Genomic DNA, 21,632 nt, shown 5'->3' on the forward strand with positions numbered 1-21,632 from the left:
CTGTCCTAAACCTTTTTAAAGAGGTTCAGTGGGTAAATTATTTTCTAAAAACAACAACATTTCTCAGTTTTAACATTTAATATTATGATTAATTATGTATAAATGTATATTGAAGGTTTGGAAAATCATCATGTTCTATTTCTGAATACAATGTCCAAGCTTTTTTGTTTTTTAAATCTAGACTTAGATTTAAGGGTTGGCATTTTTGCTAAATGCACCAAAATAAAACAGAAAAACTATTTAACTATAGATTATAGGAAAATATTGATTCACACTCACATGGTCCTTCAAGTATTTAACATTTATAGTACATAGTGATAGTGTACAGCTTGTTATAATTTCCATTCACAATGTGGATGACACTATTGAACACCACGGTAAATATTTTTTAATAAAAAAAAAAACATATTCAGAAATGTCTTAATTTTGAAATACTGAATATTTTTCATCTTTCATAAATAACCTTGTCATAAATATCAGTCACCATGGGCCTCAGTTGGTTCTCACATGGTTTTAAGTTGCAGCAAATGAAGACACTGAAGTTAGAATATGAGTCAGTAAAATGATAAAATAACCACTTCAAACAATGTCTCCCTGTAACAGGAGGTAACTGTAATTAGTTATCCCCCACCCCCACCTCCCGCCCTGTGACGTCAGCCGGCTGAATCACATTCCTGACTGGCAGAGAGCCGGTGGAGGATTCCTGCGCTGGTCTGTGCATGCTTGGTGCAGTCAGACCAGATTCTTGCTGAGTCCCGACGAGGAGGCTGCGTTCACTTTGCCTGGGTTTGTCACTGGGGTGGAAAACCAGCCCAACCGAGCCAAACGACTGTGACATACCTGTGCTGACGTGCATTAAAAGTGACAAGCTGTCACACACTCAGCACACGGAGGAAACTCCTTTAAGAGTTGGTCTAGAATCAGGAGAACAGATTGTAGGTCAGAGCAGAGTGTGTGTGTGGGGAAAACATGTCCCATCCTGACTGTAAATGACCGACTCTGAGGTCAGTGTCTAGGTCAAGGACAAACGATAGTATCTCCAAGCACCTCTCCAATCCATGTGCTGTATCCCACTGTGCTCCCGCCACTGCAGTCCATCCTTATATTTCATTGACCCATCCATCTATCAATCTCCCATCCATCTGTCCATCCATCTTTCTATCTATCCACAGTCTATTTGAGTATGCCTCCTCTCCTGAGCAGTATTAGAAATCATGTTAGCCTCTCCACCCTCCATCCTCATTCTTCCAGGACAAATGTCCAGATGTGTTTTTATGTGGGCTCGATTGAAAAACTAAGTTAAAAAGAAATGTGTTTTACATCAAGTGTATTATCAACTGCTTTTCATACCTCCATCTTTTGTATGTTTTGTGTCTAGCCCTTTTTTGTTTTTTTCTTTAGGGTATTAAATGCAGCATAACAATGACTCAACCACTGTCAGTTCAGTGTCTGAACAGAAGACTGTGGCTAGAAGACAAAGAAATAAAAGATCACAGCGCATACACACCTGTGTGGAGTTGGCAGTCACTCATTCATTTAATCTGTCAAGGTATTAATTAATTACAGTAGGTTTGTAGCATGGTGTGTCTGCGTTCAAACCACTGTGGTTTTGATGTGTTATGTTAATAGCTGGTTTTATCAGTGTGTTTTGTATAAAGTAATAATAAGGATAACTTATATTTATGTTGCGCTTTTCTGTATAACATTACAGTGCTTCAGAGAAAAACTTATCCAGATAAAGGAAAAGGTCAAATATCCAAAGTCAAGTGAGAGAGCAGAACAGCATAAAAACATACAGTATATGTCAACATTATATAAAGGGATCTGAGCGTAAATGGGGAGACGAAATGAAATATAGCTATAACTATAATCAGGGATACAATAATAAAAATAAAACATAGGCTATAAAACAGTGCTAAAGGCTAATGCGCATTTTAAAAAGAGATTCAAATTTAAAGGAAGTTCATGAGTTACAATGTCGGAATCTAGGTTATAGGTTTGTGAGTGTGATTTAAACGAATGCGGATTGTGACGTTGTGTTTCATGGCTTGGCCTAGAGCCAAAGATGAGCTGCCCCTGCAGGATAATAAAGCTTACCTTATCTTACCCTACCTTGGTTATATCCTACCTGCCAAGAAAATGTCTGGTGCTCATGACACAGTACAAGTTCACCTCTGCTGTATGTATTTTGTGCTTTTCTTTAAGTTTCCTCTTGTCTGTTTTGTATCCTGCAGGCAAACCTTCTGTCCTCATCACTGAAGCCTGTTATTTTTGCATTTCCTGCCAGAAGTTGCTCGCTAAACAATGAAACTTTCAGCACTTCTCAAAACTAAAAAGGTGATATATGTTTGTAGCAAAACAACGGAGGTGCTGTGTTCACATTCAAACCAGCTTGGGCACAACTGTGGCAATAATGCAGTTGCCATGGCCTCACTCAAAACAACGGAAATCTAGTCTGCAAATTACCAACTGCTTCAGTAGCAGCTACTCTAGTTTATTTTGTGGTCACCATGGCTCCATTGAAAACAATGACTAGTCCACTAATTAGCAACTGCTAGCAGCTACACTAGCTTATTTAGCTATAACTGTATGGCTTCAAGGCTACACTGCTGCTAGTTAGCCAACCGACCTGACAGTGTTGTAGTCAAGACCACCTAACCCGAGACCAAGTCAAGACCAAGACAAGACCAAGACTTTGAGGGGGTCGAGACTGAGTCAAGACCGAGACCATTTTCAAGACCATTGTTGTAGGCCTATTCAGTACCAGTGCTCATGATCCTCACAACAAAGTTAAACGATTAAGGTAATAATTAACCCAAGTGATCTTGTAACAATGTACAACAATAGATATCCAAGAGCAACTTTAGCATTAGCAAATGCAGAGGAAAAACACAACAATCACCTGATTTTATTTGTTAATTATATATTTGTCAATAGCTTTCCCACAAAGTTGCTGTGTTTGGTAAATTTTCAATTTTTTACTTCATTTTAAATTGGGTTAAAGCTATACAATCCTGTTGCCAATGCCCCATCAACTGAGGCCTAAATATTCAGCCTCCATGAAGGATTTTAGTGGACTGACTAGACGGGCCTCTGAAGTACGGACCAGTGAAGAGGCCCCAGCTCTCACTGCAAACTCCACACTCCTCTTCAGTTGGCGCATTGCAAGGCTTTGCTAAACCTGGAGTATCTCAGCTTTCACTCCTCTTTTACTAGCTCGGTATTGCCATGTTATTGGTGAGTCATTTCCCACTTAGGAATCAAATACATTCCTTTTCATAGCACTAGAGGGTGTAACCAACATCCTGACTGAGGTTATTCCAGGAGGCTGCCATCTGCATGCATCACATACAGAAAACAGACATCCTATAATGACGACAGAGGCTCACCTGGGTGTGACTTATTCATCCCATCCATCTCCATGTGATGATAGTTTGAAGAAAGCTTCATGGAGTCATTTATGTAAGAGTCATACAGTGATTTTATTTGTTATTCATCACTTAAACTACCTACGTATTTTTAATAACGCCGCATTTAAGTGGTGACTCATCACTTAAATTGGATTAGAATGTGATCATATCAAACCCTCAGCAGCTCTTACATGGCCTGTGAAAAAAGTCTGTGGCTGCATATTTGAAATGGATAAACCAAATTGAAGTTCCTCAAAGAAAATTGAGAGACAAACTCAACCCACTTGAGTTTTATGATGAGACATCTAGACTTTGAGCTCCTCTGCCAAGCCATCACAAGTAGGCTACTATTCAGCTAGCAATTTTATAGCCATCTACAACAGTGCTCTATTTATGTACAGTAAAGCAGTCGTAAACAATTAATGCCCCTCCACTACTTTTATCCCTGACGGCTCTGTTTATAGCCTGCATATTGATAATTTGAAATTTTGATATGCACACTTGTTCATCTTGATTAAGCTCAAATTAAATTCAGTTTGGATAAACAAACTTGGCTTTGATAAATTGAGAATGGTGCAACAGACATTGGCTTACTTTAAAACCTTGATTAACTCGTTTTAAGTTTTACTAAAATCTGATAAGAGCTCATCTAAAATTCAATTAATTGTGTTCACCTCAGGATAGAAATCTGCATGTTGCATGTAAATTATCCCATGTTAAATTCAGACATTTGTTGTCTTTGAATCTCAGTCAATCAGTTGGAATCAGTGAGTACAGACCCTGGGAACGTGGAGTCATGCCCACCTCAACAACCCCCCTCTGCTATACTGGTGTAACTCTATAAGGAAATCATGAATAGCAGGAAGAAGCGAGAGAGAGAGAAAGAGACCGTATTATGAGCCGTTCTTTACATTGTAACTTAACTCCATTCCCTCCACTATAACACCTTGACAAGGAGAATCCCTCCAAATAATGGGTTGTGTAGGGACACCATTGCTGCAGGCGGCATCCCTGTAATTGCTGAGCACTTCCTGGTACAGACGGCAGTTAAGATGACATGGGAATGGGCGAGACTCCAAAGACACACACACCTTATGGTGTCACCGCCCCGAGACTGAGCCACACACACACACACACACACACACACACACACACACACACACACACACACACACACACACACACACACACACACACACACACACACACGTTGTGGATAATGATGAATATATTTTGTTTCCCTGATTAAACACATTAATAAGTTCCACTCCTGTGGAAAACCCTTTGATTTCTGTTGTCTGATGTGGGATCTGTTGTATTTTATGGGCGTGGTTCGTTTGGAGTAAATTGGTACAAACAAACCTGCAGGAACTGAAGCATAACTATTAGCATAAAGAAAATGAGAGGAAAGGTTAAAAAAAGAAAGGAAAACGCACAAACAGAATCTGATTAATGGAACTCAAATCAAAATAGGAAAGTTATTAATCAACATCTTAATTATCCAATAATGTAGCACAAGAAAGGGACCATAGGCACACACAAATACATGTATTTTCATAAGCAAACACACACATGCCCACAGAAACACACACTTGGCAGATGGTGAACCATGAGGTCGACAGGGCTGTAAAACAAGCCTGTTCTCTTTGTCCACCTACGCAGCACTTTGCACAGTGTGTCTATCAAATGGAGGCTTTTTATCAAGGCGTGGCCGACACCGGCTTCACACAAAGCTCTGTTAAACAGGAGCATGGGAGCCCCCCCACCCTGCCCTGCAAAAAAAACAGGAGGGGGGTAGCTCTTATCGCTGCCATTTTACACTCACCCAGCAACAGTAAACGGGACATTTATAGCCGTGCGCATGTGTGTAAATGACTGAACTGACAAAACTGTTGCTTCCTCCTGGCAAATTCAGTAGTTTCATGTGTGTTAACATAAATTAACAGGCTGTGATGAGTGATGTGACCTATGTCTTAAGTACACATCATACATATTCCATATATCAGTTCAGTTTTGTTACTAAATTGTAATAATAAAATGAAATTTCAATTGTTATTCAATCTTGAGAAATCATTGAGGAAAGGCCTTCATTTGCAGGAAAATACAGCAACAACAACAATTCTACTACTACTACTACTAATAGTAATAATGAAAAGGATTGAAATAATTAAAACAATAGTAATAACCCCTAACCCTGACCCCCATAGAGTTCAAAGTTGGATTGATGTTTGGATACAATCCGAAAGTTATAGTAAAAAGACATTCAACAATTAATCCTCATACACATATAAAGTATAGAAAGAGAAACATATTAACAAATATTACAGAATAAAGAGGTGCTAAAATGGGAGTGACTATCATTAGTCACCAAAAGAAAATGTAAGCGAACAATGATAAGAATCAGTAAATGCAATAAAAATAGTGACATCAGGGGGGGAAGGGATAAAGTCAGGAGAAATTCAATCAACCAGTAAAATAATCAATCAATTATTCATAATCAAAGGCAAGATCATAAAAATAGATTTTGAGCTTTTTCCTACAAACAATTAAAAGATTTTTCATATCCATCATAAACGTCACAGGAAGACAATGTTAAGACGCCAAAACTACAGTGATGTGATTCCTTTTTCTGGTTTTACTTTACATTCTCACACCAAACTTTGTTGTTGTTTGCAGCTGATTAGTGTTTTGTTTTTGTTTTTGGAAAACAAGACTTTACAGGGTGAAGTTCAGCCTTGTGTCATTCAGAAAAGATGCTGACCCAATGACCCACAAGTGGTAACCTGTGTTCCTAAAGAAGCAGTTACAGCTCAGCTCATTATCAGTGTCCTCTCCTACCCATAAACCTTTGCATTTTGGGAGTACAAACCTCCCAGCATGCCATGATCATGCACTGTACCCTGACTATATGTGTAACTAGAAAAAGCATTTCCAAGAATGGAAATGGTGTGAATGCTGAAAGCAGCTGAACGCTGTTGCAGAATTAGCAAACAGTGCAAACCATACAAATGTTTGACCAAGGTAGGAATCTAACCCACAACCTCATGGTCAGTAGACTTTCACTCTGCCTCTAGGCCACAGTGCCCACACAGTTACAGAGACTGTTGTCTGTTGATGAGCTGCACTCTGTCTCACGCAAGTTATCAGAAGTCAACAGAGGACGACTGGGAAAATAATTCACTATAATTGTTGTTGAGGCAAGATTTGTGCCAGGAATCGAACCCACAACCTCATGATCACTAAACCTTTACTCTGCCACTTCGCCACAGAGAACACAGACATAAGCATGTTGCCATTGTAATGTGATGATGTGCTGCAAACTGTGGCACTAGGAATTAATGCGTCTCTTAACGAACACCTGTAACCAATTGAGGGTGGGGGAGGGGAGCAGAATTCAACATAACATAAAAAGAGTGCTTCCCTTGGATTTGAACTAGTGACCTTGGGGTTGGCAAGCAGCCACCTTACCCACTGGACTACAGACAGAGTTATGGAGAAGAGAGGTTGAGACTTCGATGAATGTGAGATTTTTCAATGATGCTTAAAAGAAGCAGATAATAGTATAAATGAGCCACAACAAGTAAGTAGAGGACTTTTTTGTGACCTGTGACTATTTTTTGGTGAATTAAAACGGATTAAAAAGCACTTAACAGCAAGTTACAAAGTTGAGCTCCTTGCCCTGCTGCTGTGAAAAAAATGCATTGGTCTGAATGAGAGCAGAGAGCTCCCTGGCTGCATTAAAAAAATAAATTAAATTATTCTCTGAGTCTCTGTGCATTTTTGATGGCATTGTGAGAAAGAAGACAAGCGTGGCTACAAACTGTTTCCAAAATCATGAGTGTAGAGTGTCATTTGTAGCTTTGCTGGCAATTTCAGAAGAAAAGTTCCAGTCGCTTTTTTGGATCTGCTGCACTCTACGATGACGTCACCCACTCTGACCCAACCCCATACACACTCATTGAAAAGTGTGAAATTTGTCAGAAATCCTCATGAGAGCAGCAGTTTCAACATGAAGCAAGTTATCAGAAGTCAACAGAGGACAACTGGGAAAATAATTCACTATAAATGTTGTTGAGGCAAGATTTGAACCAGCAACCTTCAGGTCTCCAGACCAGCAAGCTAACCACTAGGCTACAGACAGAGCGGTATGTGAGGGGTAAAGAAAACCTTTGATAAGAGGATCACTGGCTTCTGCTTAAAAAAAAAAGTAAGGAATCGAAACCCATGACCTCATGATCAATAAACCTTTACTCTGCCACTTCGCCACAGAAATAAAAAATATTTAAAATTATTATCTAAGTCTCTTTGCATTTTTGACCAGAATTTTAGCCAGAAGACAAGTGTGGCTACAAAACTGGAGAAAATAATTTGTCTAGAGTTTAATTTGCAGAAAAAGTTAAATATTTGAAAAAGTATAAATAGTTAAAAAGAGAAAAGTAATGCCGATAAAGTTCAAAAAAAGCTGCACGTTTTGATATATGAATTGTTGAAATAGCACAACACCTAACACACTAACCATATGGCCACAGAGAACCTGAGTTACAATGAGCTTTATACTATGAGGAATCAAAGACTGTCCAATGACAGCTGAATAATTGGAATCAAAAGTCAAGCAATGATGTGAAATGACTGAGGCAGGAATCGAACCCATGACCATATGATCACTAAACCTTTACTCTGCCACTCGGCTACAGAGAGCACATTGCTGTCAAGATTGTTGTCATTCATTGTAATGTGATGATGTGCTGCAAACTGGTATGAGTAATCAAGGAGATAACAAACACCTGTAACCAATTGAAGGCGGTGGAGGAGAGCAGAATTCAACATAACATAACAAGAGTTCTTCCCTTGGATTCGAACCAGTGACCTTAGGGTTGGGAAGCAGCCACCCTACCCCCTACACTACAGTGGAGTTGTGGTGAAGAGAGGTTGAGACTTTGATGAATGTGAGATTTTTCAATGATTCTTAAAATAAAGAGAAATTAGTATAAATTAGCCACACCAAGCAAGAAGAGGACTTTTTTGTGACCTGTGACTATTTTTTGGTGAATTAAAATGAATTAAAAAGCACTTAACAGCAAGTTACAAAGTTGAGCTCCTTCTCCTGCTGATGTGAAAAAAATACATTGAGCTGAATGAGAGCAGAGAGCTCCCTGGCTGCATTTAAAAAATATTTAAAATTATTATCTAAGTCTCTTTGCATTTTTGACCAGAATTTTAGCCAGAAGACAAGTGTGGCTACAAAACTGGAGAAAATAATTTGTCTAGAGTTTAATTTGTGGCCGTGCTGACAGTTTAGCCAGAAAAACTCTAGAATGTTTTTTTGCCTCTCCCCACTCTGACACCACTCTGGCTCTGCTCGTTAGACGCAATACACACCCATTATAAAGCTGAAAAAAATCAGAAAAAGTTAAATAATTTAAAAAGTATAAAGAGTTAAAAAGAGAAAAGTAATGCCAATAAAGTCCAGAAAAAGCTGCACGTTTTGATATATGAATTGTTGAAATAGCACAAAGTATGAAGGACTAGAAGAAGACCGTAAAAAGGCGGAAGAAAATGGCCAAACAGAAGAACAATAGTGTGACTGCTCAGCAGTCACACTAATTATATGGTTGCCCCGATGCACCCACCCCAATTATGAGGCTAGTGGGAGGAAGGGGGGAGATTATGGGTAATTGCCCACTGTGGCTGTGCCTGGGTGTTTCCCTCCTGAGTCACATCACTGAGACAGAAGGTGATTAGTGGATTTACCACCGAGCAGACAAACACTACGTTGCTCAACTGCATACTTGCTACTGGATTTGGCAGTAGACAATATGATTAATGGTAATGTCTGCCATAAAGCTAATGATACCAAGAGTGATTCGCAAGAGGGATTTAAAAAAAGTTTGTTAAAATGATTTTGCATTTAAAAGTTTTATAATGGAAGTACTAGTTGTAATGAATCATTTTACTGCACTTTTCTAACAGAATCTGAAACTTACAGAACAAGACTTTTCTAGTTTACATAACTGTTATGACTTGAGAGTTTATAGGAGCAAAGCAAAGGGCCAGTTTGCAATGTGCTACACTTAAATTTGTGCCCTGCACCAGTGGGTTTTTCCACTTATTTGCAAAACAAAATGCAAAAAAGAAAATATTATTTTACCTTTTGTGTGAGGAGATAATACCCTGGAAAACGGGCCAATCCATTTTGATTGACACTCTGCTCTCACGTTACCATAGGGTTCACACAACAGAGGCCTACAAGCCGTTAATATTGAATGAAGCTAAACTTAGAGGTGGGGTGGGTGTGGGATACATAATCTTGAGCAGTGAGTTTGGTCTTGAGCTGCTGTTGTTGTAAGATTCAGTCCACAAGAGGCAACTGTTGCTAAGCGCCCTATTACCTGGGTAACCGGTGATTGTTTACTTTGGTCTGGTGGGTTTGCTCAGACTGTGGCTGAGCTGCAGACAGGCCATGTGATTTCAGCCTGAGTCCAGGCCGGTCCCTCTGTCAGCTGTCGGTCCTGCAGTCGTACGACGGGTGAGCGCACATGGCAGAGAGCGGATGGGCTGAGTCTGTGGAGTCTGGCTGCTCATGTGTGTGACACTGGAGTTACAGGTAAAACCCTTTCATTCATAATGTAGCTACAGTGAGGTCAGAGTCCTGCTCCTGACTCTAATACAAAACACTACACGTTCTTCCTTTTAAATTTGAATACCAAATGTTATATCGTACTCGACCTATACAGAAATGTACTTGTAGGGCCTGGTCCGATGGTGGCAGTTGTGGAAAGGTCATGGGGTCATTCGGTTTCACTGGGAGATATAAGAGGAAGATTAATGACATTTTTTTTTTTTTTAGATGTAAGATTTTGTTGTTATTGTAAAAGTTACCACTACTCTGCAATTTGTAAATGAGTCAAAGTGAAAATTGTATAGAGTCTTCTGGCAGGAGCGCTTTGAGCTGTCGTTGACCTGCAGCAAACCAGTGACCGTCTCATAAACACTGATTCACACAGCCAGGATTTATACTTCACAGACGTAAGGGACCAATCCTGTCCACCTGTTGGGACAGAGGGCGGGGCTAAATACGCCTACTTCTTGTCAGTACCAGTCTTAGCAGCAGCATAACTGTCTGAAAATATGCCAACTACATAATAGATGCTATCTGTGTGTACTGCTCTGATGTCTGATGTGCAAATTCATATTTATCATAGTTTGTGTATACTCTGTTGTTTTCTTTTAATGTATTTATTCCTACACTTAATATTTAAATACAGGAATTTCGTATATTGTGTTTGTGTATATTCTGGTGTTTTTCTTTTAATCTATTTAATCCCCTTGAGTGCACCTTACAGCAGTTGCTTTTAAAAATGTCGTTGTCCAGGTGACTGGAGCTCTTGAATCTTGAATCTATTCCCTGGTTCTGGTCAAAACAGACGGTCTCATCTGAGTCGAGGTCTGTGTAAGGCTTAAACGTGTGTCAGAGTCTCTCTGATGTTTCTTCCTGATCCTGATGTGTCAAAAGATCATGTTAAACTATGAAACATGATTGGAGAGGAACTTGAAGTTTGTTAGCATGCTAACATTTGCTATGCGAGCTTAAAGTACAGTTGGATCAAAACCAGAACTACAAGAGTATCATGGTTAATAAAACAGATCTCATGTCAGATTCTGTTCACAGGGTCTCTACACACTGACAGGGGTCCACCTGACAGAGGTCATGTCATCTGAGCCCTGGGCGGAGTCCTGCAGGGGCGGCCAAGGAGAGGACACCGGGCGGGGGGCGAAACTGGAGGAGAGAACAGAGAAGCAGGAAGTGGAGAGTTCCTGTGAGGAGAATCAGCCTACTGATCACCGGAGGCAAGAGGTGTCGGTGTCTACACTCGACCATGGCGGCGGCAGGCAGGAAGTGACGTCAGAAGGTAAAGTGGACCCGGTCCAGAGGAAGGAGACACAGGCAAGACGGGCCCCAGGGTCAGGTGTGTGTGTGTGTGTGTGTGTGTGTGTGTGTGTGTGTGATGCTTCATTACAGCACATCAAAAACACAGTGTGTGCATGACGACTGTTCAGTACATGTTTTCTTTGCAATGATAATAATGAGCAGGTGGGTGCTCAGTGGAGCGACATGTGGCCTTCCCAAGGGGCTTGTCTACCTACTTGTACCCACACAAGGACAAGGGTCGGCGGGCAGAGGAGCCGCGGGGGCCGGGCCCTTTCTACTTCTTTGGAGGAGCCAATGGGGCTGAAATGTAAATAAGTATAAGTGCAATACAAATTTAAAATGTATGAAATTTTGTTTTTATATGTTTTATTTTTTCACAAAGAAAGTTTAACACACAGTGAACCATATTATATTAATGTCAATTTGCAGATGTAAAACAGGTGTTAGGGTTGTCTTTTGGATTTGAACAATATCAATGATAAACAACTCAAAAGAAAGGATAATATAAGAAAACTAATAAATAAACAAATATTAAAATAAATACACTAAATAAAAAATGATGTAGTTGTTAAATAATAGTCAGGAGAAAAAAAAGATAAATCTTGATCCATGAATGGAATAATGAATCAAGGATTTCTTACTTTTAACCTTCTCTCTTTTGCTCTCTTTATTTCTTTATAGTAAACAGCATTGGACTTTGAATAAATAGTTTTTTTTTCAGACTGCTGATAACTTCTTCACATCAGTTTGATTTAAGTTTGCAGGAAACATCATTCAGGTGATGTACTGTATATATTGAATTACATTTTTTTCCTCCTGTGTCTTCTTTCTCAGAGTGTGTGGTTACTGTGAGAGCAGAGGGTGGAGGAGGATTCACGACAAGCACAGAGATGATTTTAAACTCAAGTGGTGTGAAACCAAGTCAACAGCCAACTACTGCAACTTCAGAGGAGGTAGAGAGAGAGCTCACAGGATCTGGACGACTGGGTCCTATCTATCTACATCAGTATCTCAGAGTCTGGATGATGTTTTGCTCCTCTCTTCATCTTATCCTCCCGTCTTATTTCCAGGTGAAAAGCTTATATACCAGATCCCCAACAATGCAGTGCTCACCACCAAGATCGGCCTCATCAGCAGCCTGAGGGAGTATGAGCGTGTCAGCAGCAGAGTGAACCACGGCCGAGGGCTGAGGTGATCAGAACAACCACTCATCCACTGTTCATCAGAGGGTGTGATTTGTTAATACTGTCTGCCTGTCACTGTGTCTGTCAGTCACTTCTCACACTGAATCGCATCAGATTGGTTTCCTCTGCTTCTTCAGGAGGCAAATGTTAAGTTCTGCTGGAAGCTTCATGCACTTTCCTGATTGCATGATTTTGTTTCTTTACATCTGGGGAGAACATGATCTGAAGGCCGCAGGGTCTCTGCAGCACCACAATGCTAATGTTGCTAACAGTGGACAACAACACGACACATTTACCTTCATAGAAAAAAATTGCACGTCCTGCTATTAGGCTACACGACTGAAACACGTTTTTAAGCTTGTTTTGTTGGTTTTGGTTCGGCCACCCAAACCAACATGTTTTAAAGAGCAGCAGTTACAACATCTGACGACACCCGTTTATGATTCTTTACACTCTTACTGATTTAATTGTCTCAAAAGGGGATTATTTAAATGTGTTTCCAGCAGCCGGTGACACCTTTCAAACAGCTGAGGACACGTGAAGTTTAATTTGTGCTTCTTCTTTGTTGTGTTGCTCCTCATAGGCGTCTGAAAATGGACGAGTTCATTCCCACCACCTTCCGCATGGATGTGAAGGAGGAGAGAGACGCCTTCTTCACCCAGCAGGATGGTAAAGTCCCTGAACACATCGCATCACCTACAACACACTCACATCCTGATGCAGAAACAACACACACAGCGCTGGTTCGACTGGATGTGAGTTTGTTCAATCACCAGAAAAATCAGACGACAGTGAAAGGACATAGTGCGGTTTGTGCAGGACAGCGTTAAGACAACAGTCGCCTTGGTGATTGTTTAATCAAGTGGTTGGAAAATAATGCACTCCACCTCCCATAAGGCCCTGATAAAATCACCAGGGAAGCATGCTGTTTCCATAGCGATGAGTCAGCAGAGGGCGGGGCTGGGAGAGAAGCCCAGCAGGTCTAGATGTTGACCTGCTGCAGCAACAGAGACAAACAACATACATGTGATGGTTTTACACAGGTTTTTTTTGTTAACGCTGCAAACGGACGATGAAATGAGCCACAGCGTCACGACAAACACAGTTATCATCACTGAGTAAACAGGAGAGACTCAGACAGGTGGTCTGGAGTTCATAATGAATCTGTGGAGAAGAAGAAGAAACAGAAACAACATTTAAAAAACCTCATTACCTGGAACAAACTCTTGTTTTTCAAGGTGATCCATCATCTTGCAGCAGGGGAACTGCTGCAAGATGATTACTGTATCATCTGAAGATGACTATATGGTATTCATGGTATTATGTTCTTGACTAATTTTGACAATTGAACAGACTAATGCAATGCAATGATGCTGACATGTTTTGGAGAGAGCAACCATTAGACTGAGAAATCAACAATCATTTTAGATCAACAAGATCTATTCACTTGGAAGTTGCTAAATGTAGGCTACCTGTACTTAATCATTTGCAAAGATGTACTGAGACATTTGCAATTTGATGAAATTGCCAAGTAGTTTGGAGGTTTGTCCATGTTGTTTAGAGAATGTAATTTTTGTTTCAAGAAATGAGCCAAACTAATGGAGAAAAACTTCAGTGCCTCAGTAGATGACACTTTTTTTTTTTTTTTTTTTTGCAGGTATGATACTGTATTCTGCAAAAAAACTGGGAAACAGGAATCAATAACTTGTCCAAACTGTTGATCAAGAACAACAGTTTTAAACCCTGTCTGTACTGTATGTGTCTGTCTGTGTCTGAGCAGGAGTGAGCAGCAGTGAGGGTCGGATGTGGATCTGTAAACCCACAGGTCTGAACCAGGGCAGAGGGATCTTTCTGCTGAGGAGCTCAGAGGAGCTGACCGCCTTCAGGCTGAAGCTGCAGCAGCTGGAGGACGGTCGGGCCAAGAGGAGGACGCATCAGTACCGGCATCAGGCTCGCATCATCCAACAGTGGGTCAATGTTACCTTACTGTAATGTCTCAATCATCAGGTTGTTAACAACCTGATGATGTTTGGAAAACGGGCACAAGAGACTCATTAAGAGTCCTTTAAATGTAGAGGTAGAAAAATGAAACTTCCACATAGAATTAAAACAATCAAATTATAAAGATGCATAAAAACAGTAGAATCATCTTCATAATAATAATACTTCATAAGATTTATGTAGCGCTTAAAGGTGCTTGACAAAGACAAAGACAAGTACAAGAAACAAGTACAAATAACACAGGTTGAGATGGAGTGGGTGTCAGGACATGTAGGTGGGTTTTGAGCTGATTTTTAAATTAGTGCAGTGAGTCTGATTTGCGGATATTTGGAGGGAGGGAATTCCAGAGAATTGGGGCAGCAATGGCAATCCTTTCATCCTCTCACCTTGAAGCTAAACTGTGACTTCGTCCCCAGGTACATCAAGAGGCCGCTGCTCCTGAAGGGGAAGAAGTTCGACGTCCGCTCCTACCTGCTGATCGCCTGCACCGCACCCTTCATGGTCTTCTTCCACCATGGTTATGTCCGGCTGACCTGTGACCTCTACGACCCCAAATCCAACAACCTATCTGCACATCTGACCAACCAGGTGAGACCCTATACTGTGGAAACATCCGGAGGAACATGACGTTAGGTTGAGCCTTTCTTTAAAGCATCTGTGATGTTTTTGTTACAGCAGTGCATGTGCGACCACATGACCTTATCAATATCTGACTGAAATAAATCTGAATTATATAACTGTATCTTATTTTTATTAATATCATTAAATCTCCAACACACAGAGACAATTTTAACCATCCTTTTCTGTTATTGTATAATATTCTAAATTAAAAATGTGTATGTTACCATTATTATTAGTAGTAGTATTAGTAGTATTTGTAGTAGTGGGATTAGTATGAGTATTAGAATTAGTGTTAGTACTGTAGTAGTATTGTTATTATTATTTTGATGACTCACTGTTAAGTAAAAGGACAAAGTCTTTCACAGTTTTGATAATAAACCAAGTCATAATTGTCTGGGTCTTAATGTCAATTTGATATTATATCATCCAATATTTCACTGTAATAGCTCATTAGTGGTTTCCATAGACTCAAAACAGACAAAATAATTTGTAACTTATAACTTACTAATGACAGTAATCATAAATAACATTAATACTAACATAATGATAATGATAAATTGGCAGCTCTTATGCAGGACCTGTTACATTCACTGTAAAAAAAAAAAATGAAAAAGAAAAAGAAAAAAGAACTAAGTAATGACCTGCACCAAGTGCTTAACATGAAAACACTGATGTAAAATGAAAAACATTCATGTAAGTAAAGCAAGAATAACTGAATTATACTGTATAAATACAGATACATGATACAAAAAAAAAACTAGTGATAAGAATGAAGGAAGCCTTGTCTGCGTCTCGGTGCTCTGATGCTCCATGTGTCTCTGGTCCCCCTGCTGTCCGTCTTCAGTACATGCAGAAGAAGAACCCGCTGTACCCAGAGCTGAAGGAGGACACGGTGTGGTCCATGGAGAAGTTCAACACCTACGTCAACGACAGGTTTCATGTTTCCAAGGCTCTGCCCAGGGACTGGGTGCTGGGCGCCTTCACAGTGAGTCCTGCTGCTGCTGCCATGTCGTCGCTCTCTGGGACCAATTAGCCTCCTAATGAAGCTGCTGCTGCCGCTTGCTGCTAATTGAGCCTGTGTGTGGTTCAAGTCTGGGTGATGTCACTGTGGTCTGAGGAAACATCATGCTGTTGCCTCAGCGAAATATCACATGTGGTGTTTGGTGGTTGTTTCTATAGAACTAATGCTAAAACAGACGTGTTGCAGTGACAGAGTTAACCACCGTGCACCAGAAACCGGCCGCGTCTTTGCAGAGGTCAGACGTTGAAAAGCCACAGATTTGTTTCTACAGATTTGTTCCCGTTTTTCCTGCTCTGTGTAAATCTTCAAGTGTAGTACAGGTGTCTTGTAGGAGACAGCACTACATCAGGCAGGGAGGGTCTAATGATAGATGCTGTCAAGTTGCATTATGGGTAATGTAGGACCTGGCAGTCTATGCCTCTCAGAAACACCCCTACTTCACAGAAGTTGAATGACTTTCAAATTAAAAACTCATCTATAACCCAAAAGTGATGAAAGCTACTACTCTGTTACCATAGTAACAGGGCTACAGTGTAATCAGTGTAATTTATACGCAGTATAAACAGTCAGTACAGTGGTCAGTTGGTCAGTGGACAGTTTCATGGTTCATCAAAACTCTGTTGCATGATCGCAAATGATAGTAAGTGACCCAAAACATTTCATTTGCCTTCAAAACCACTGAAATAGTAGTTGTTTTATTATTGATTGAGCCAAACTTGTCAATATGTATCAATGCTTTTTCATCATAGTCACATTATGATTGCAATTGACACAAAATTACACCCACAAACCCTTGTTCCCGTCACAGTCGGCTGTGTAACACTTTAGTTCAGTCTTGTTGATCTGACCAGATATTTTTTATTTATACCATTCACATGTAAACATCTGTGTATGGCAGATTTTGATAACTGTATCATTTTGCATGTGATGCTCAGACAGTGAAGGAATGTGTATAAGCTGTGAAGAGTTCAACAACTTCACTGAGAATCAGCTGATTAGTTTTGATCAGTGAGACATATACAAATTATTTTTCTTCAGATTTGTGGAGAATTGTTCTTTACTGTTTTGCCCACGTACGTCCTAAAATAATTCAGTTAGAATTAATTAAATTAATGAGAAATTCAGAAGTGTTGTGAACAACAAAGTAACTGTTCAAAGAGCTGAGCTCATTGTTTTTAAAAATGCATTTGCCATTTGATAATTGAACCAAAGTAAATGAGAACAACTTAAAGGTTCTGCTCAGGTTGTTTTGCTGCCCCCAAGTGGCCAAACACATCAACGATTTCTGCATTAAGGTGACATGTAAAAAGAAATCCTTCTTCTCTCTGTCTTAGAGGAATACAACCTTGCTTTTTCAGACACAGGGCTGTAGACGGCAGCTGCAGGAAGTAGCTGATATTGCCGATATATTGATATAGCTGACATACTGAACAATGGTTTTTCTGTCTCCAGAGGCGGATGCAGCAGATCATGACGCAGTGTTTCTTCGCGGTGAAGTCCAAGCTGGACCGGCGCCTGGGCCTCTTCGACCTGATCGGTTGCGACTTCATGGTGGACGAAGACTTTAAGGTGGGCGGACTGAGTGACATCTGAACAGAGGTCAGAGGTCAACATGTGTGCGTTAGTGACATCCTTTGTGTCTGTACTCACAGGTGTGGCTGCTGGAGATGAACTGTAACCCGGCTCTCCACACAAACTGTGAGGTCCTGAAGGAGGTGATACCCAGCACTGTAGTGGAGACACTGGGTGAGCATCATCGTCTTATATGTAAAGGGATAGTTCACCCAAAATTCAAATTGCACTCATTATCTACTCACCCTCATGTCGACTAAGGGCTGGGAGAAGTTTCAGAGTTATCCGTGGCTTCTCTGAGTTACAGGGGGTCTTGGCGTAGCAGTGCATGTCCATATAACGGTTGCAAATGGATAACACTTTTCTTCGTAACAAAAAGACACACCAAAAAACATCCAAATACCTCCATGCTGCTCGTATGTAATGTCTGTCTTGTATTGAAGCCCCGAAATGCGAAATTGTTCAGAAAAAAATTAAATAAGTCTATATTACAAGACGGACATTACATACGAGCAGCATGGAGGTATTTGGATGTTTTTTGGTGTGTCTTTTTGTTACGAAGAAAAGTGGTATCCATTTGCGACCGTTATATTGACATGCACTGCTACGCCAAGACCCCCTGTAACTCAGAGAAGCCACAGACGACTCTGAAACTTCTCCCAGCCCTTAGTCGACATGAGGGTGAGTAGATAATGAGTGCAATTTGAATTTTGGGTGAACTATCCCTTTAATGTATTTTATACAGTAAAAGATTAGATTTTCTTCTTTTTTGATTACAGTTTGCCGCTCAGGCTGATGAGGATGTAATAATCTTCTTTAAGTTAAGTTTAGGTTTGTCGAGAAACTTCATGTTTTCATGTTTGTTTTTAAATCTTCATGTTTTCTAATGAACATACCTCTTACAAATATTGTGGAATCGTAACGTTCTCTGCTTCTTAAAGCAGAAGTAAGCGATCCGGTCGTTTTGGTTAATGCTGCGTTCCAGGCAGGCTTTTGAAACCGTAAATTACAGCTTCAAGTCACGACTTACGACTTTGTAGCGTTCCAGGCAACCCACTCGTGTTTTTCCGACCTGTTTTACCGGTGAAAGTCACTATAACGGCCACTCGTAACTTCCAACCCGTGAACTCGTACCAGATCGAACTGGTACGAGTTCACAGGTCGGAAAAACACGAGTTACGAGTTGCCTTGAACGCACCATAACTTCCTGTCAGCCGATGGAGTTAACAGCCCCCGCCCTCGTCATGGATCTATTGGTCCTCGTCCCTACGTCACCACATTCACACGCATCCCTTGGCTGCACACACAGCCCTTCATGCCGTTCTCTCTCCTCATTGGATAAAACTTGTGGGATACAAGAAAAGTTTTCTCCTCGGCTCAGAGCAGAGCAGAGCAGAGTGACTGAGAGACACGTGTTTCGGTCCAAACACTCTATGTAAGTGATTGCTGTCGGAAGATATAACTATTTAAGACTTATATTAACACAAAAATATTGCTTACTTCTGCTTTAAGTTTCCTCAACAAAAGTAAAAAAACATCTGCAAAATTACATGAACTTCTCTAGTCCAGTGAGAATACAGAGTTTTTGAACTTTCTCTGCTTGCACAATGAATACAGTATTTAAAACAGACTAAATGGTGAGATGTGAAAGTTCCTTCAAAGATAATTGAGCTTGTTCTCTCTTTGAAATAAATGAGTGGTCCAGAAAGCAGAAGAAATTACAACCACTCAGTCATTCATATTCTCCTATTATTTATTCACTGTAGGAGCGTCAACATTTAACATGTTTTTTTATTATTATTCATGCAGCTTCTTGATGCTGATTTGCTCAGATGATGAAGTTGTCTGTTTGCAGGTGTTTAAGTTGTTTAATTGTGAATGTCAAATTTCACATTCACAAATTTCACAGACATGTCAAATTTTATGTTGTTTCATGTTTTCATATTTTGTTGATGCCAAACATCCTAACATTTCACATTGCGTCTTTGTTTGCACGGCACAGTCACAGTTCCCATCACCAGATGTTGAACCTTCCTCTATGTTACATTATACAGTAAACGTTCACAGTAACAGGCCAAAGCGTGACACCACCCATGTTTTTTTTTTATCTGCTCTCGCTTTTGTGTAGATTTGACCCTGGAGATCTTCAACAAGTGTCGTCTCAGGCAGACGATCCTTCCTCTGTGCAGTCAAAGGGAGTTTGTTCTCCTCCACAGTGGAGTTTTATCCTCTGGTTCTGAGCCGAGCTGCAACAAGACCAACACACACAGTGACGTCTGCAAGGAAATCCCCTCAAAGACCCAAAGGACTGAACCCAGGGGGTGCAGGTCAGGAGCCGAGGGCAAGAACGTGACCTCAGCATCTCCTGATGATGGAGGAGGGGGTGGTGCATCAAAGTCTGGACTGCGGCACCGCACCTCCTCACCTCTCTGTCAGGACTCACCTTCAGTGCAGAAGCCTTCACGTTCACACAGCAGCTCACACACCGTCGGGACTAAGAGCCACAGGCGGGTGCAGCTCAAGCTCAACGGGTGCACTTTACATGACCGCTCGACGGTCGCCAGCAGCCTGAAGCGGTCAAAGACTCAGATAGTCATGTCATTGTCTTCATCGGTGCTGGTGCTGGGGACGAGGTTGTTTCCACCTGACGCCGAACCGGTAGTGTGTGTGAATGATGGAGAAAGAGGGGGGGAGGAGCTCAGAGAGGAGACAGAGAGTTCAATGGGTGAAGAAAAAGAAGAAGTGTGAAACATGTGCAAACAGCTGCAACCTGAGCTTGACTCTAGACATTATCAGGGACATCCAGAGAAACGTTAACATGACAATAAAGAATCTATTTATCTCAAAACTGACACCTGGTTTCATTAATACTTCTTCTTTATATGAATGGTTTATAACAAATATATTAATTAGTAATTAATTAATAAGTTAAGCATTATTAAATAGTTAATTCATCATTTATAAAGAATTATTCCTAGATTGATGCTAAATAAGTATGTGATTTATATACAGTTATAAATGTTTAACTGTAATTTAATGAGCTCATCTGTATAATGTATTTTCATACGTAATGCATTTATAAGGCAAGTTTTAAATCAATTATAAACCAGTTATTTAGGAGATGTCAGTGGTTTGTAAGATCATTTATGAAGTGTCAGTATGATTTACAAACTTTTAAACATTAAAGGCTGCACTTCATGTACAAATGGTAGCTGAGAGATGTTTTATAAACACTTGTCAATACTGCAATTCATGATTAATTTAGGTAGTTACTACAGGTTAGTTAAGTATCTTATAAAACAGCCATTAACAACTATTGTGACCCTACACGATTGTCTAAAACCTGTAAAAACTGTGGATACAGTTATTTAGTTGTAACTTATAAACTGTAAATGACTCAATTAATAACCTATTTACTATATAACCATGATGTGGTTGAAGCACATGAACTTCATCCTCACATCAAATGCAAAGTGTCGGATGGAAAATATTCACAATCCATCAGTCGTCTCGTCTTACATCAGGTTGCGTCACTTCACAGACATGACTGTGTAGAAACCCTGTCGCCATCTCACTGTGATTCTGACCAGCAAAGTGGGAACACTTGGCTCCAGCTATGCAGTTGTTGTGGTTTGTTGTTTTGACTGCAGCTCTTCACCTCCGTGTTTCATAACTCATAATTACCCATGTTCAGACTCTGTGCATGTAAACACAGGCAGGCTTGCTCCCATCTTTCCCAACAGGATGCTTCGACATGAGAAGGTGTCATATTGTTTTCTACCAGCTTGAATGTCTCTCTTTTTTTTTATTTGTTGTCATGCTGAAGCATCAGCAGCTTCCCTGTGCTGTGAGGCTTCACAGTGTAAATGACCAAACTGAGGAAGCAGCTCAGC

The 21,632-nt window shown here is 40.4% G+C and overlaps 1 protein-coding gene across 1 annotated transcript; it reads left to right on the forward strand.

The window, feature by feature from the left end:
• Positions 1–11,118: 11,118 nt before the first annotated feature.
• On the forward strand, positions 11,119–21,497 carry ttll10 (tubulin tyrosine ligase-like family, member 10; the record flags this gene model as incomplete). The annotated part of the gene is made up of 12 exons (XM_083975798.1): positions 11,119–11,377; positions 11,503–11,647; positions 12,175–12,293; positions 12,411–12,531; positions 13,108–13,193; positions 14,305–14,491; positions 14,942–15,113; positions 15,991–16,131; positions 17,620–17,736; positions 17,820–17,913; positions 19,868–20,397; positions 21,483–21,497. The coding sequence occupies 12 exons, from the start codon at positions 11,119–11,121 to the stop codon at positions 21,495–21,497; spliced, it is 1,986 nt and encodes a 661-aa protein (XP_083831924.1).
• Between the last annotated feature and the right edge of the window lie 135 nt (positions 21,498–21,632).

The sequence above is a fragment of the Trachurus trachurus genome, assembly GCF_905171665.1.
Source record: "Trachurus trachurus genome assembly, chromosome: 7".
Taxonomy (NCBI): Eukaryota; Metazoa; Chordata; class Actinopteri; order Carangiformes; family Carangidae; genus Trachurus; species Trachurus trachurus.